Raw genomic sequence first — 13,865 nt, 5'->3', positions numbered from 1 at the left:
TTTAAATTTAAGACAAACTGAATAGAATTTGTTACTTATTTCACGATCCATTCATCATGCCAAAGCATTTAGAATTAAGGATGTTTTCACAGTGATATTTCTCACTTAGAGTAAATATAAGCGTTACTTACCTAAATACCCTGCGTTACAATCGCATCTGAATCCGAGAGCAGAATAGACCGGAATACAAGTTCCCTGATTGCTGCAAGGATCCGGTTCTCCTTCACAGACGCCCGGATCACCCTGAGGTGGACCGGGGACCGGCTCCGTGACCATCTCTGTAACAAATTCTGTGACAGCTTCAGTTTCGAATACTGTGGTGATTGTGGTAGTAGGTGGTGCGGTAGTGGGGGGTGTCTCTGCAAGTTAATGGGGATATCACACCATGTTGCCAGATTAGATGATGAAGTACATATGAATTAAATTGAGAGGATACAGAAGGTGATACAATAATGGTATTTGAAAAAATCAAGAAGAAAATGCCCGGGATAATTAAACACACACACACACAGTGGGAGGGTTGTTGCCTTTTTTTTTATTATGTTCTAGTCTATCATTCTATAGTAACTACAGCTGTTTCGAAGCCTCATCATATCTCAACGATCTACGCTATCTTTTTTCTCCTTTTTGGGCAATTATTGCGTAGTAAATAATCACACAATCATGGCAACGTATCTTATTACCAAACTATAGTCATTGAGAAAAAATTAAAAATTCAGACAAAAATATTCTGTGGTTCTGTACAGGCAAAAAAACACTTATCGGACAAATGTGCTGGCCGATGTATCAATATTTCCGAGTTCATAACTGTACACATTAGGCTTCATGCGCTGTGTTAACTATTTTATGCAGTTTCTATGCTCAGCACTGTTACATAATGTATGTCTCTGTCAGTGTAAGGTAAGTATCATCTATCTGGGAAAATATTTTTCCAAAATGCCAAATTGTTAACCCTAAATTTATGACAAGCTTCTATTGTATCTTGCAATTTTGTTCCTCCCAAGAAGTTGGCAACTAAATAAAAGTCTTCCACTGCAGTATGATTCTGGTAAATATTACAGTACCTATAGAGCATTATTAATGTGTAGTTTACTATATGGGTGATATACATGGTGGTGGGCTAAGGGGGGGGGGTTATGGGTGGGAGGGGGGATTGAGGGAGAGAGGAATTAATGGTTTTGTTAAGAGGTATGTGGATAATGAAGATGGATAGAGAGGGGATAAAGAATGCTTGGATTATATTAATTACCACCTTTTTCAACTGATCAGTAACAATGACAGCTGGTCAGTTGCACTTTTCCAATTAACACAGAGAAAATGCAGGTTGCAACTACAGGAAAGCAATGACACAGGCCTATGGGTATATACGGGATCAATTTACAAATATGTTAGTAAATTACCATAGGGTATATTACGATATAATTTCTGTATGACAACAAATCTCCTTCATTAACTCAATGTCTTTATATACTGAAAAGCCAATTGAATAAAAGAAAATTTGAACCCAAATGATTTTTTGGGCTTGTCACCTACAGTGTATGGTAACATACAACACATTATATGTAGCAAATGTAACTTTTGGGACATTAAATACTTTTGTCAATTCTAAAGCGATCAAAAAATTTAAAAAAAAAAAAATCCTACAAAGTTGTCAATGTTTTGTAAAGGCTTACTTTTTAACGTATTACAAAAAATAAGCATTTTTTTCTTTTCCGTGAACACTGCTGTACAGACATATTTGCTCACTTTACTTCCAACCTACAGTAGCCTACACAATCTCACAGATAAGTGAAATCTAAGCATATCGTTTAGAGTTCGATCATTACAGAATATCCAATCATATACAGTATCACATGACAAAAATGCTACAGTACACAAACTTGACAATTGCTACTGTATGTCTTAAGTTGTAAATCAGAGCAAGAATCATCATCTTTTAATAACAGACAAAATTCAGTGCCTTCAAAACTGCTGCAAAACATTTTGAACGCCAAATTATTCCAGGTTATGTTAATACCTACCGACTTGTCTGATTTGTCGTCTAAGCCTAGTAGATGACCAGGGGTCTGATGGTGGTGTATAGATCATTAACATTGAGACAATTGTAATGACTGTAAAACAACCCCCAAACAACAACACCGTCCTAATGTGACTTTTCTCCATGTTCTTCCACATTCACAAGCTAGAACCTCCAGGTTTTAAAATGTTCTGACTAAAAGATAACAATATGCCCTAAGTTTGATAGTACTAGATGAAATGAGGACTATGCCTGCAGTATATCTGTCACTGCCAGTCAAAAATGTCATCACTTCCAATCTCATTTCAGATCCTCCATCGGAGAATAAGTCACAGCTGCGGTGTAGTCCATCAATATACAGTCACAGAAGTTTTAACATGTGAGATTAAAAGGTTATAACTCCGGCAAAATATCCTTCTCATAGAATAGATCCATATTAAAATCCTTGATTATCAAGTCATAGCTCTGACACTGGTTTGTCAAATTCACTTAATTCACTGAGTGAACCACTTCCCAAGGTAACCACAATTTTTATAACCACAAAATTCTGTTCATCATGCCCACCATATGCCAGTGTTATATAGATTCCAGTAGAATATGTACATATATATTTATATACATGTATAGCTTGCTACTATGATACCCTCTGTACTGATCAATTTGCCTTGTTGAATCTCATCCGACTACCGACCACGAAGTGAAACCAACCAGCAACTTTCCTCTATAATCAACACTACTGCCTTGGAGTATATTTATGGGGGTAGACAATATCCATTCAAAGGCACTGATGTGTATCTTCTAGTGCAGCTTTTGTTCAAGTACTGCTCACTGTGGTAACTCAGTGTACATTGATATCCTTAACACAAGTTTACAGATCTGGGGAACACCACGAAAAGTCAGGCAACAGTCACACAGGGGTATACACCAAGAATGCTAGCCATTGTTATGTTAATTATGGATGAACAGATCTGAATTGTCCTTTCAGAGGGGGACAGTTATTTGCATGGAGCAAACAGAATAAAGAAAAGTGGATGAGGAGGAAGACAACTTTGAAACTTAAATTCATTAATCTACATTAAGGATAATTTGATGAATTTCTGCTTGAATCCTAAATTAATTTTGTTGGTATTTTCCCAGTCAGTCTTATGCTGTTGTTATTGTTTTTATAACTCCTGTTATATGTTATTACTTTCTTTAACCATATTGGACTTATTCCCTTCAATTTAAAATAAAGGATTAGGGTAGCCAATGCCTTGTCAAAAAAGTGAACAGAAGTTGTCTCAAAGCAACTGCTTTCTGAAGCAGAAATTTAGTAAAATACTATTTCAAATTATCTTCCAAAATAGGTCAGTTATATAGTAAAAAAGAATATATGAAGTTATAAACAATATACTAGAATGTATGTATGTATGTATGTATGTATGTGTGTATGTATGTATGTATGTATGTATGTATGTATGTATATGTGATCTTCCCGCAAGCAGGAATCAAGCAGGAATCAAGCAGGAATCTCACAGAACAACTTTTAACATGGGTTCTAAGCATATTCTGTAAAACCTTGATATTTGGGAAAATTTCAGTCATTCTTGTGAAAGTTATGGATATGAAAATTCTTGGATAAGACAACATTATTTCATCTTCATCTGATTCTTTGAAGAATTTTTTTTTTTTTTTTTTAGCCCGTCAAAATGATAAAATGCAATCTCTGAACAAACACATAGAGTAAAGAAGACCCACCCACTGAGCTCACACAATGTGAGTACTTTTATACTTAGCACTGCCTTCAAAGTAATAAGAAATACAATTCCAATCTAAGGAAAATGTTTATGGTTCTGTAAAAAATTAACGGTACTGTTCTGAGAAATGTTTCCATCCAAAAACTTAATTTAGGCATTATATGCTTTCATACACTTGAATGTAAATCTGATTTTTTCTATATGTAAAAGTAATATAAAGCTAGTGGCCATTAAGATACTGATGGCTTGAACTCAGTATTGTCCCCATGCAGCAAGTTACTGCTAAATAATGCATTTCCTATGTAGCTTGAAGGATGGTGGTATTAAATAGGGACACTGTGGCAATGCCACAGTGGACCATGATTAGCAAATCTTCAAATGAAATTTGTTAGAGATTAAACTTTATGAATTTGGAGGACATTTTATAAACATAATACAAGCCTATGTACATAGTAAATAAAAGGAGGTATCAAGGTGTGTGTGGCTTATAAGGCTGAGCAATTTATGTGAACCTTCATGATGAAGTATGAGTTATTAAATATCCATCAATATGAAATTGATTCACGAACAAACTGGATGATAGGCTGTAACATTATAAACGTGTTAACCCACTCTGATTACTTCTGAAAAGTAGAAACAAACAAACCAGGCCAAAAAACACAACACTGCTATAGAAATTCTTGGTAAAGTTCTCATTTTCGCAGAAAACTAGTAAGTAAGTAGCTATATTGAACATGAACTCCCCGCCAAAACCTACTCTTGCAATAGCCAGAAGTAGGAGAGCTGATATACAACAGTAATTACAGGCATAGCATGAATGTTCATCTGATGACATAAACCCAAAAGAGGGACCTTGAAAGTAAAGGGCTGTCCTGTCCACTTCATTATATTTTGTTGAGTTATTGAAAATAAGCTGCAATGCATACTGATAATGCATGCCATCCGAGAGTAGCTGGATAGGTGCATTCAATAGCCTGCAATGAACTCAACGGTGTATGTATATGAGTATTAATATAAACAAAACTTGTTGAGTTACAACCCTCGAGGTTTATGCAGGTACTGTGTTTTCCTATGTTGTCTTTGTGTTCAGTGTTTGAATTATAAACCTCTCTAGTACACCGGTTACATTTAATTGAGAACATAATTCGTAAGCTCAAAGCTGAGTGATGGGTTATAGGGTATGATTGAAATGGGGGGGGGGGGGGGGTGAGAGGGTATAGTAGATGTGGATAGTGTGCAGGTAGGGTGAGTATTCAGTTAGGAAAGTGGTAGAGAGATGGTGGCAAGATTAAATGATGAGGGGGACGGGGAGGGGGGGTATCAGAGACAGGCAGATGGTACTCCAAAAAAGAAGGTATCTTGAAGCAGTATCAGCAGGGTTTATAACTGAGTCTTGTTACCATAATGAAAATGGTGGTCCTGCCACTTGTCAACAGAGAGTTGGGGCAATTTTTCAATGCTTAAACCACCTTATATACTGTCCTCTCATATTATGTTTCAAAGCTCTCCTGACAGAATGAACAACTTTATAACCTTTATCTGAGAGATATACTATATAGTCATACTACTGGAACTGTCAGCTCAATTGCTTTGAAGTGTGAGATGAAAGTTACAAGTAGAGAAATATTGACCCACCTGGGTGATATCAAAAGTGAATTATTTTCAAGGGTTTGATAAATGTTGGGATTAGTTGTTCACACTAGTGTAATGTAGTATGTAGTTATATCCCCATCATATTACTTTAAACATGTGCTTTGCTTTTGTCTTTGTCTTAAGAGTAACTTACTTCCTGTTCCCGAGTTTATTCACCCCTCACCCACATCATATTCGTAGAAGCCCCCTTTGTCTTAATTCCATGAAATATTCATGCTTAACGACAGATGACAACCTGTTGCATCTCATGTGTATACAAATGTGGTTAGTCATAGTCCTCTCCTATGTGCGTTAGTAATAATAAGTCAAAGACTCTGGGACCAAGAGTTTATGTCACAGAGAGGTTATTGCCCATTCAAAGGGAGTTGTAATGACTTAAGTACTGTAGTTTTTTAGTATGAAAAAGACTAGGATTTCCAAACTTCAGAGAGTGTAGTTCAGATACACTCCAGCAACAATATCGCCACACAGAATAAATAAAGCTTATATTCTACAATTATATCTATGTCTGGAGTTTCTCATAAAACTGTTGTTAATTCTACTTATTTAATAATAGAGCCCTGAACTAATTGAGCCTTCGCACCCCAATGTAACACTAGTATACAAGTAAAAAGTCTTGATGTAGTTACCGATACAAGTATTAGCCGATCCGTCTGGGAAAGGAAAGAAAGATGCTGGTTGCCACCTGGCACCTTCAAAACCTGGTGCACACCTCTCACAACTGGTTCCTCCAGTGTTATGCCCACAACTACAGACAACGTCTTCATTATCATTCAGAAAACAAAATTCACCATGGAGATTGCAATGACACCTGTTTACAGAAAGGAAAATTGAGATACCTTTGAATGAATGAAAAAAAAATAATACTATTTCTGAGGTCATAACTATTCAAATTTAGAAAAGTCTTAAATTGGTATGAATTCAGTTCTCTATGTGAAGTAATACATTTATAATTGTAGATTACAGAAAGTACAGTTACCAGATCATGAAACATTTCAAACTTTCAGAAAGAAAGAAATTTTAAAGAAAAGGAAGAAATTTTAGAAGGAAAGAAAGAAATTTTAGAAAGATAGTGTGAGAGAGATCAACAAATACTGAGGAAAAAAGAAAGTCACAATTATAGCCACTTGCTAATAAATGCCAGTAGGCTACTTAAACAGTCTACTGGCTAAAAATTAAGTTCTCCCAGGCATTTTCCTGAATCACAGGACACATGTTACCAATAATGTTTGCTGATCATAAGCAGTAACACAGCGCTTGTGTTAGGTATGGACATATGCGGACTCTGTCTGACGATTGTTAGACGAATTACCAGTTTTTTAAGTTCGTAAAGTCTAATGGCCAAAAATTGCCAGTGTCTCTTTTTGCTACATGCAAATGGCAAAATCCACTGGCATTTAGCCAGTAAATGGCTCGAATTTCGAGACCTGACTTTTAAGACAAATACAATCTCATCTTTGGCAAACCTTGACACTGGCACAAATAAAACCATACACAAGAACAATGTTATGCCTACAGTTAATTGTAAGAATTTTTTTTACAATCATATCATAAAGTATTACCATATATCAAATCATGTGTATGCATGTTTTAAAGTGATTTTATAAACGTAACTTACGATGCCAAAATGAAAATATCTTGGATGCTATAATGGTATCTGTCAGTGGAGATTTGGCCTACTATGTTCTGAGCATCGAATGGTCTCATCAAATGAATTCTAATGTCAGTGAAGGAGAAGAAGGCTCTGAAATCTGGGTCCTCTTCAAATAGCTTGTTGAGCTCATTGACGAATGATCCGTCGGGACCCGAGAGAAGTCTGTACCTCGGAAGTAACTCAAATGTCAGAAATCCATCTCTGAGATAAAAAACAGGATTTGTGCAAATGACTTGAGTAACATTTGTAAGATCACTTGGCATTTTTGATGGCAAATCAAAATCACCCAAACAGTCAGTAGAAAAATATTGAAAAACTTCCCAGGTTTGCCCAAAGTCTAACGATTTTTCAAGAGTCATTTGACTTGGAAGGTGTCCATCAGCAAATTGGACCCTCATATCACTTTCCATCTGATAGACTTTCCAAAAGGACAAGGTTATGTTGACCTCAAAGGGTGCAGGGTAGTTCTCCCAGTATGTCGACTGCCAGAAGGATGATGTATCATCATCTAACATAGCCTCTGGCGGATAGCTATTGGAAGGAAGCTCATCTGTACAGTCAAAGCAAGTTGTAGGGGAATTCTGTTGAGCAAAATGAAGAATTTATGCAACATATCAATTAAATTTCTCCCAAAAAGGTATGCTAAAAATCGTCAATAAATACAACAAAGTGGCTATTCTTACGACTGTTTGTAAGAATAATTTCCGACTACGCATGCGCAGTTGTTATTTTTATGACAGGAGTATTATCTTTTACGACCAGGAGTAACAATAATTTCCGGTTAGGGTTAGTGTTAGGGTTAGGATTGGGGTTTAGGGTTAAAGTTAGGGTTAGGGTTACCCCTACTACATGCGCAGTTGCTTTATTTACTTTACTGCGCTTGAATTTGCCTTTGTCGTAAAAATATTTTATAAATAATTGTTACGACTAGTCGTAAGAATAGCCACGGCCTAAATACAACCCATGTGAGCAGGTGTAAGACTCATAGTCATACAGCTTAACATTTGATGTTTCAATTCACCAAAGTGAACCAATATTCAGGAATTAATAAAGTGGGACAGCCTGAACAACAAAGTCACAATGTCAGTCTGATGATAAACAAATGTTCTCAGACATCTAGCCAGCTTCCTTTAGGCCAAAGCGGCTATAAGCCTATTAATTTATTTAGCCTAAAACAGCCTATCCAAACACGAGGCTAGGCCTCACTTTTAACTGGCCATATTTTCAGTTTAATTTGGGTAACAAGTACAGGACTAATAAAGGGAATAAACAAAACAATACAAAGCCCTTAAACAGCAATATATCAAATCGTTTAGTGACGTACGCCTTGTTTTTTCCTTCAACGCACATTAATCCTGTGATTCCATACGTGACACTGATGTAGGCCTAACCTAACTGGTTAGGTATCTAAGCCTAGCGTTAAAATTACACTACATAAGAAATAACCTAAGTTAGGCTATTCATTGTTTTATTCTCATTTCTAACTTTAGACTTGAAAATCGGGCTGTAATAGGAGCACAGATTAGGAGATTAGCCTGAAAGTTCCGCTAGAAACTTGACTTACGACATCACACAATGTCTCAGTACCCTTGCGCCCGCATGTCGCGTCTTCTGGATCAATTCTTAGCGTCAACCTTTTGGCCTGGAAGAGGGTTTTGCTAAATTCTGTCATTGGGGTTATGTAACCATTGTCTGCTAAGTCTTGTGCTACACCATGTGTAAAACATTCAGAAATACCGATTAGTATGACAACGAAGTTGAGCATCGTGAATCCACCTGTAATGAAACAAAAGCAATCAACTGTAGAACCGTCTTCCGATAAAAAAGAGTATTTTCCTTTCTTCTTCCTAAGCCTCATATTTTACGTTGTATGATATCATCTAGAATCGAATAAACATCCCTCCATTAAATTGCCATTTTAGCCTACGTTTTGCTCTTTTGCAATGAAAGAAATTACAATGCCAAGTATTTCGTATATAAACACTGGTTGGTAGTGGTAGTGGTACGGTTCACGGATTCATACACTTGTCTCATTAACCTTTAGGATCAGGGCAAGGCAACTTAAAAAATCTGTGTCGCTTATTTTCGAACAATCTTATCTGAGCACTTGTTTAGCAGAACATATTACAAACTATTAAAAGTTTGCAACCCACCCGAATTATCATAAGTCAGTAGCTACAATGGACATTTTCTTGACCCCAAGTAATGATATATTTCCCCGAACCCCTTATACAAATGGTACGCACCAAAACTTTTCTCCCCTTTACGTACGGTTCAAAAATCTGTCAAAACATCTGTTACTTTCATAACATGTATATCGATTATCTTTCGCTTCAGTGAGCTCGCAATAACGTTCGCCCAGCAATCCCATGTAATTGAGTTGTATGCATTCAGGGATGACATAGTTAATATTTGTAATAATAAAAGAGCGGAGTGTCATAACATGTATACCAGAGCCGTAAATATACGGCTCTGATGTATACTATACATATTCCGGGTGAGTCTAGTTACTCGCATGAACTCCTCTCGGCCTCTGACAATATTTGGCGTGCAACGGTTAGGCGTCACATAATGGGTGTATAATGATACCCTGGTAACGTGCTGGTCGACGGTGTTAGGAATATGAAACCCAAATCATCCGTGCATATGGCATCGATGAATCACACCTTTTCCACGTCATCTCATTCTCGGATTTATACCATTTTCATATTAAGCCTCGGCTGTATATGTTACAAAGATGGGCAATTCATAATGTTGTTAAATGTACATTAGCTTATCGTCGTAAAATGTGAAGTAACCATTTCCAAATTAAACTAATATTTTTTTTTAGCGGCCGGTTGGATTTACGGAGGGTATTAATATAACATATTTCGTGTAAGAGCAAGGACATCGTTCATGAGAAATAGTACAGAGTTCACTCCAGAGCTATAAGCAGCGTAAGTAGGCCTGTATATGATTAAGGATTGTCATGTCGGCATATTCACTTCAGTGACTCATTTCTCTGCGGACGTACACGGTCCAATACATGCGGCCAGTATATAACTGATCCCTTGTAGCATCTAGAAGATATATAGTCCATCTAGCTTTCACCAGATAAAAGCAACCCTCACTGAACTTCCCAGCAAACACAAAAACGTTATTAAAACGTTTCGTCTTTTGTTTTGATAACGTTATTTTTGGTGTAATAAATATGTCACGAAAACGTTTTCATGCTATTATTTCAAAACATTTTTTCGTTAAAACATTAATATAACATTAATATCACATAAAAACTTTATGCCGACGTTTTCATAACACCACATTTAACGTTATAAAAACATATTTTAGAGGCTCTTTTAAAAATATTATGATAACTTTTTGTGTTTGCTGGGTTGGTCTAGTTGGTCCCTCGATCATGGCACCTTAAATTTTCCGTACCTTGATTTACCATATATATAATTTATATAATGACAATGTAGAATTTTAACTACGAACGGCTCGAAAAATATAGAAAAAACAACATTCCTATTCAGTAATAGCAGTATTATTACATTAGTTGTATTTTCCCACTGTTGCCAACTTGTTTTTATACTACTCATGAAGACTTGGCCGTGAATTGATAGCGAAAATATGCATTATGACACCATATATATGATTAATGCTATGGGCGATATGGGGCTTTTAATTTTCCGCATCCTGACCATATAGATCTTTAAAAGCAAAGTCAAAGAAGGAAATTATATTTGACTGATGATAGAGGAACATATCGTAATTATCATGGTGAAACTTGTATTCCATTCCTAAATATCATTTTCGAGATAACAATATATTCGAAGTTGCCACGTTTTGTACCAAACGTCAATTGAAAGCAAACAGGTGTGTTGTTACAGAAACATGCACACTGACACATATCTTATATGTTTTCTTTAAAAATTTCATCCAGCCTCCTACTTCAAGATTATCTCAATAAGAACGGGGCCAATTTGATTTTGGGAGAGGGGGGGGGGGGGCTGTAATGACTTGCCCGAAAAATATAACCAAAATCTTCGCGCGCTCCGCTCCACGCGCGTTCAATGTTAATGTATATATCATACAGATAGGCAGCGGTTATCACATCGCATGCCATTGTGTACCGTACGGTCAGTGAAAGTTGTGCAGTATACCGCGGGATGCTAATGTAAACAACGAAATGTCTTATGTAGATGGCGAAAAAGCATGGAGGGCCAATTATGTCAAAACTCTCTTTTACATTAGTAATGGCGAATTAGTCGGGCAAGCTTACAACTTTATTTTAATTACCAATGAGATTTTTTTTATAACTATTGATTTCTTTTAGCAACATCATTGCAATTTATTTTTCTTTCAGTAGGTGCCCGAAAATTCTCAGCATATTGCCCGAATTTTCACAAAATATTTGGGGGGGGGGGGATTAAAGTCGGAAGCCAATCCAAGGTCGATACTATAAAGTGAGAAATAAGGAGAAACAAAACATATAGCTATCAGTGTGCAAATATGAAGTCACACACGTTTGCTATTATCTTTCAGTACGTGTAGTATGCGACAATTTCAATTATCTCACTATAAATTTGACTCACTATAAATTTCGTTTCTTGTTAACAAACCACGTTTACTCATGGCTGTAGGTCTTATGTTATGATGTTGCCATGTGATTCTACATGAACGGAATGGCACCAAGGTATAAATCGTAACTGGTATGGCAAATGAAATTAAGAAAGTTTTCCCTACACTATATACTAATCTACCGGTCGAGACGAAACTGGGAAGTCCCAAGTGATTTTCGGCATGACGACTTTACATTTGCACGTTAGACTATGTCCTCTACCCCGCCACGAGAGGAAGTCATAAACACAACCCCACCTTGAGATCAGTAAGTGCCAGTGACACACCATTATAATGCCATCTATATATTTAAATTTGTTTTACAGCTATATCCGAGATAACCTCAGTGTAATTCAAAATCCTAGTCCATATGTAGATATATATATGGAATTGAGTCTATGTGTGGCAGTAAACTTCGTCTCTCCCTGTCACTGTAACGTGGTACACGTGGTCCTAGTCCCTCTAGCACAGTTTACCCTTGATTGTAGGTATATTTGGTCTAACAGGCGGCAGACTCGAGTATAGTAGAGGCGTGCTTCTAGAGTTCCTTTATAGAGAACTCTAGCTTCTATTAGAGTTCATTTAGGAACTCTTTATCTTCTTTTAGAGTTCCTTTATAGAAAGAACTCTATCTTCTATGTGTGTCAGACGCTTTCACTCTGTTGAACAATGCGCTCGACTCATCTTCGCAAACAAGTTCTTTACACTGTGATAGACACTTTGTTCTAGGTGTTACTTTTTAGCATAAAGCAGTGTTGTCAACGTATTCCAATAGGGACATCATTTCCACTGGAAAGGTACTAAGCACCTGTATGTATGATTTCGATCGCATGAAACATCAGCACACGAATAGTAGTTTCTGGCGTTCTCATTGGGTCATTCAGATTTGGAAGGAATCGTCATATGGCAAAATTACAGGCTGTCAGTTTCTTGTAATCTGACAGGAGAATTATGCCACATTTTCAAAACAATGTTTAACGTGTTGGAAGAAACTGTCATATATGTAAGAAATCGGCATATGTTGAAATAATTGGCATAGGCTTATGTCAAGTTTTGCGTGGGGTTATTGCAAATTACTATGCATAATCATAGAACGGAGGTTCCAAGGTATACTGAAAATAAGATCAGATGGATCTTGTATTCATCAAGCCATCATGGAAGCCGTTATCCAATCAGAACATATGTCTATCATTGCATGTATTGATGCGACACAACTGATTTTAGGACCATGTGGCACGTTAGCTGCACAAACATGACACGGTCCCCATACCGTGTCACTGGCTAATAGCAGTACAAATTATAAAGATGGTTTTGTGAGAGTACGTATTCTAACTTTACTTAATGATGTATGACGTTACTATCAGTGGCGGAGACAGGAATGGTCTGTAGGGGCGCTTTCGACACTATCTAAGCGGAGCGCCACTACAGGTTGGTGTGTAGCGGACAGAATTTTTTTGCGTAAAGATACTCCCTAGATCGCCGGAAAATGACCCTTTCCGGGCCTGGCTAATTTGCAGATAAACGAAGAATAAATAGGTGTCATCGCCAAATAACACCAACAAAATGTCAAACAAAATGACAAATGTCAATATGTTGATGAGAGCGCAATAAAAAAGTCAATAATCGCGAATACTTAAAAAGTGGTAAAGAGCTGAAAAAGGCGCCAGCAGTCCATTTGAGTCCGTCAGGGGGGGGGGGGGGGTGGCATTCGCCCCCGACTGTATGGACGCTCCGCCACTGGTTACTATTACTTTGTTAAGAGTATTATTAAACAAGAGTATGCAGTGACAAAAGTACGTGTAATCTACCCTAGTTTTGTTAGTTGATAGGTCAAGTCACTCGCTAAAATAGAATTCAAGTAACAATATTATTAGTTTGTTATTGTTAGTGTTTGTTTGTTTGTGTTTGTTATTGTTTGTTTTTGTTATTGTTTTGTTATTGTTTGTTATTGTTATTTGTTATTGTTTGTTTTTTGTTATTGTTTGTTTGTTATTGTTAGTGTTTGTTATTATTAGTGTTATTAGTTTGAAAAAATAAGTCTTTTGAAAAACAACTAACCTTGAAAGACAAAACAGTTAAGATTGGAGAACCGCCACGTATGTTCTCTCATAAATCGTTAGCCAAGCGCGTTCCACAAGTCGAAAAATGACACTGCCAGTCGCTACAATATAGAAAATGTTGTCACGCTATGAAGCGGCAGTAGTTT

General features: G+C 36.7%; 1 protein-coding gene across 4 annotated transcripts in view; it reads right to left on the bottom strand.

Moving 5' to 3' along the window:
* Positions 1-13,865, bottom strand: part of LOC139977204 (uncharacterized) — a 47,957-nt gene that overhangs the window by 21,778 nt on the left and 12,314 nt on the right. The window contains exons 1-5 of one of the 4 annotated variants that reach the window (XM_071986452.1): positions 13,718-13,805; positions 8,625-8,836; positions 7,025-7,641; positions 6,036-6,217; positions 132-359 (exon numbers count right to left, since the gene is read on the bottom strand). In XM_071986452.1, the coding sequence (XP_071842553.1) occupies positions 132-359; positions 6,036-6,217; positions 7,025-7,641; positions 8,625-8,836; positions 13,718-13,769 (1,291 nt within the window). In that variant the 5' untranslated portion in view covers positions 13,770-13,805. Of the gene's footprint in view, positions 1-131; positions 360-6,035; positions 6,218-7,024; positions 7,642-8,624; positions 9,035-13,717; positions 13,806-13,865 lie in introns of those variants that run through there. The other 3 variants (XM_071986461.1, XM_071986449.1, XM_071986454.1) reach the window with 3 other exon arrangements.

Source organism: Apostichopus japonicus, chromosome 2, assembly GCF_037975245.1.
Source record: "Apostichopus japonicus isolate 1M-3 chromosome 2, ASM3797524v1, whole genome shotgun sequence".
NCBI classification, from domain to species: Eukaryota; Metazoa; Echinodermata; class Holothuroidea; order Aspidochirotida; family Stichopodidae; genus Apostichopus; species Apostichopus japonicus.
This window is presented reverse-complemented; position numbering and strand designations above follow the sequence as displayed.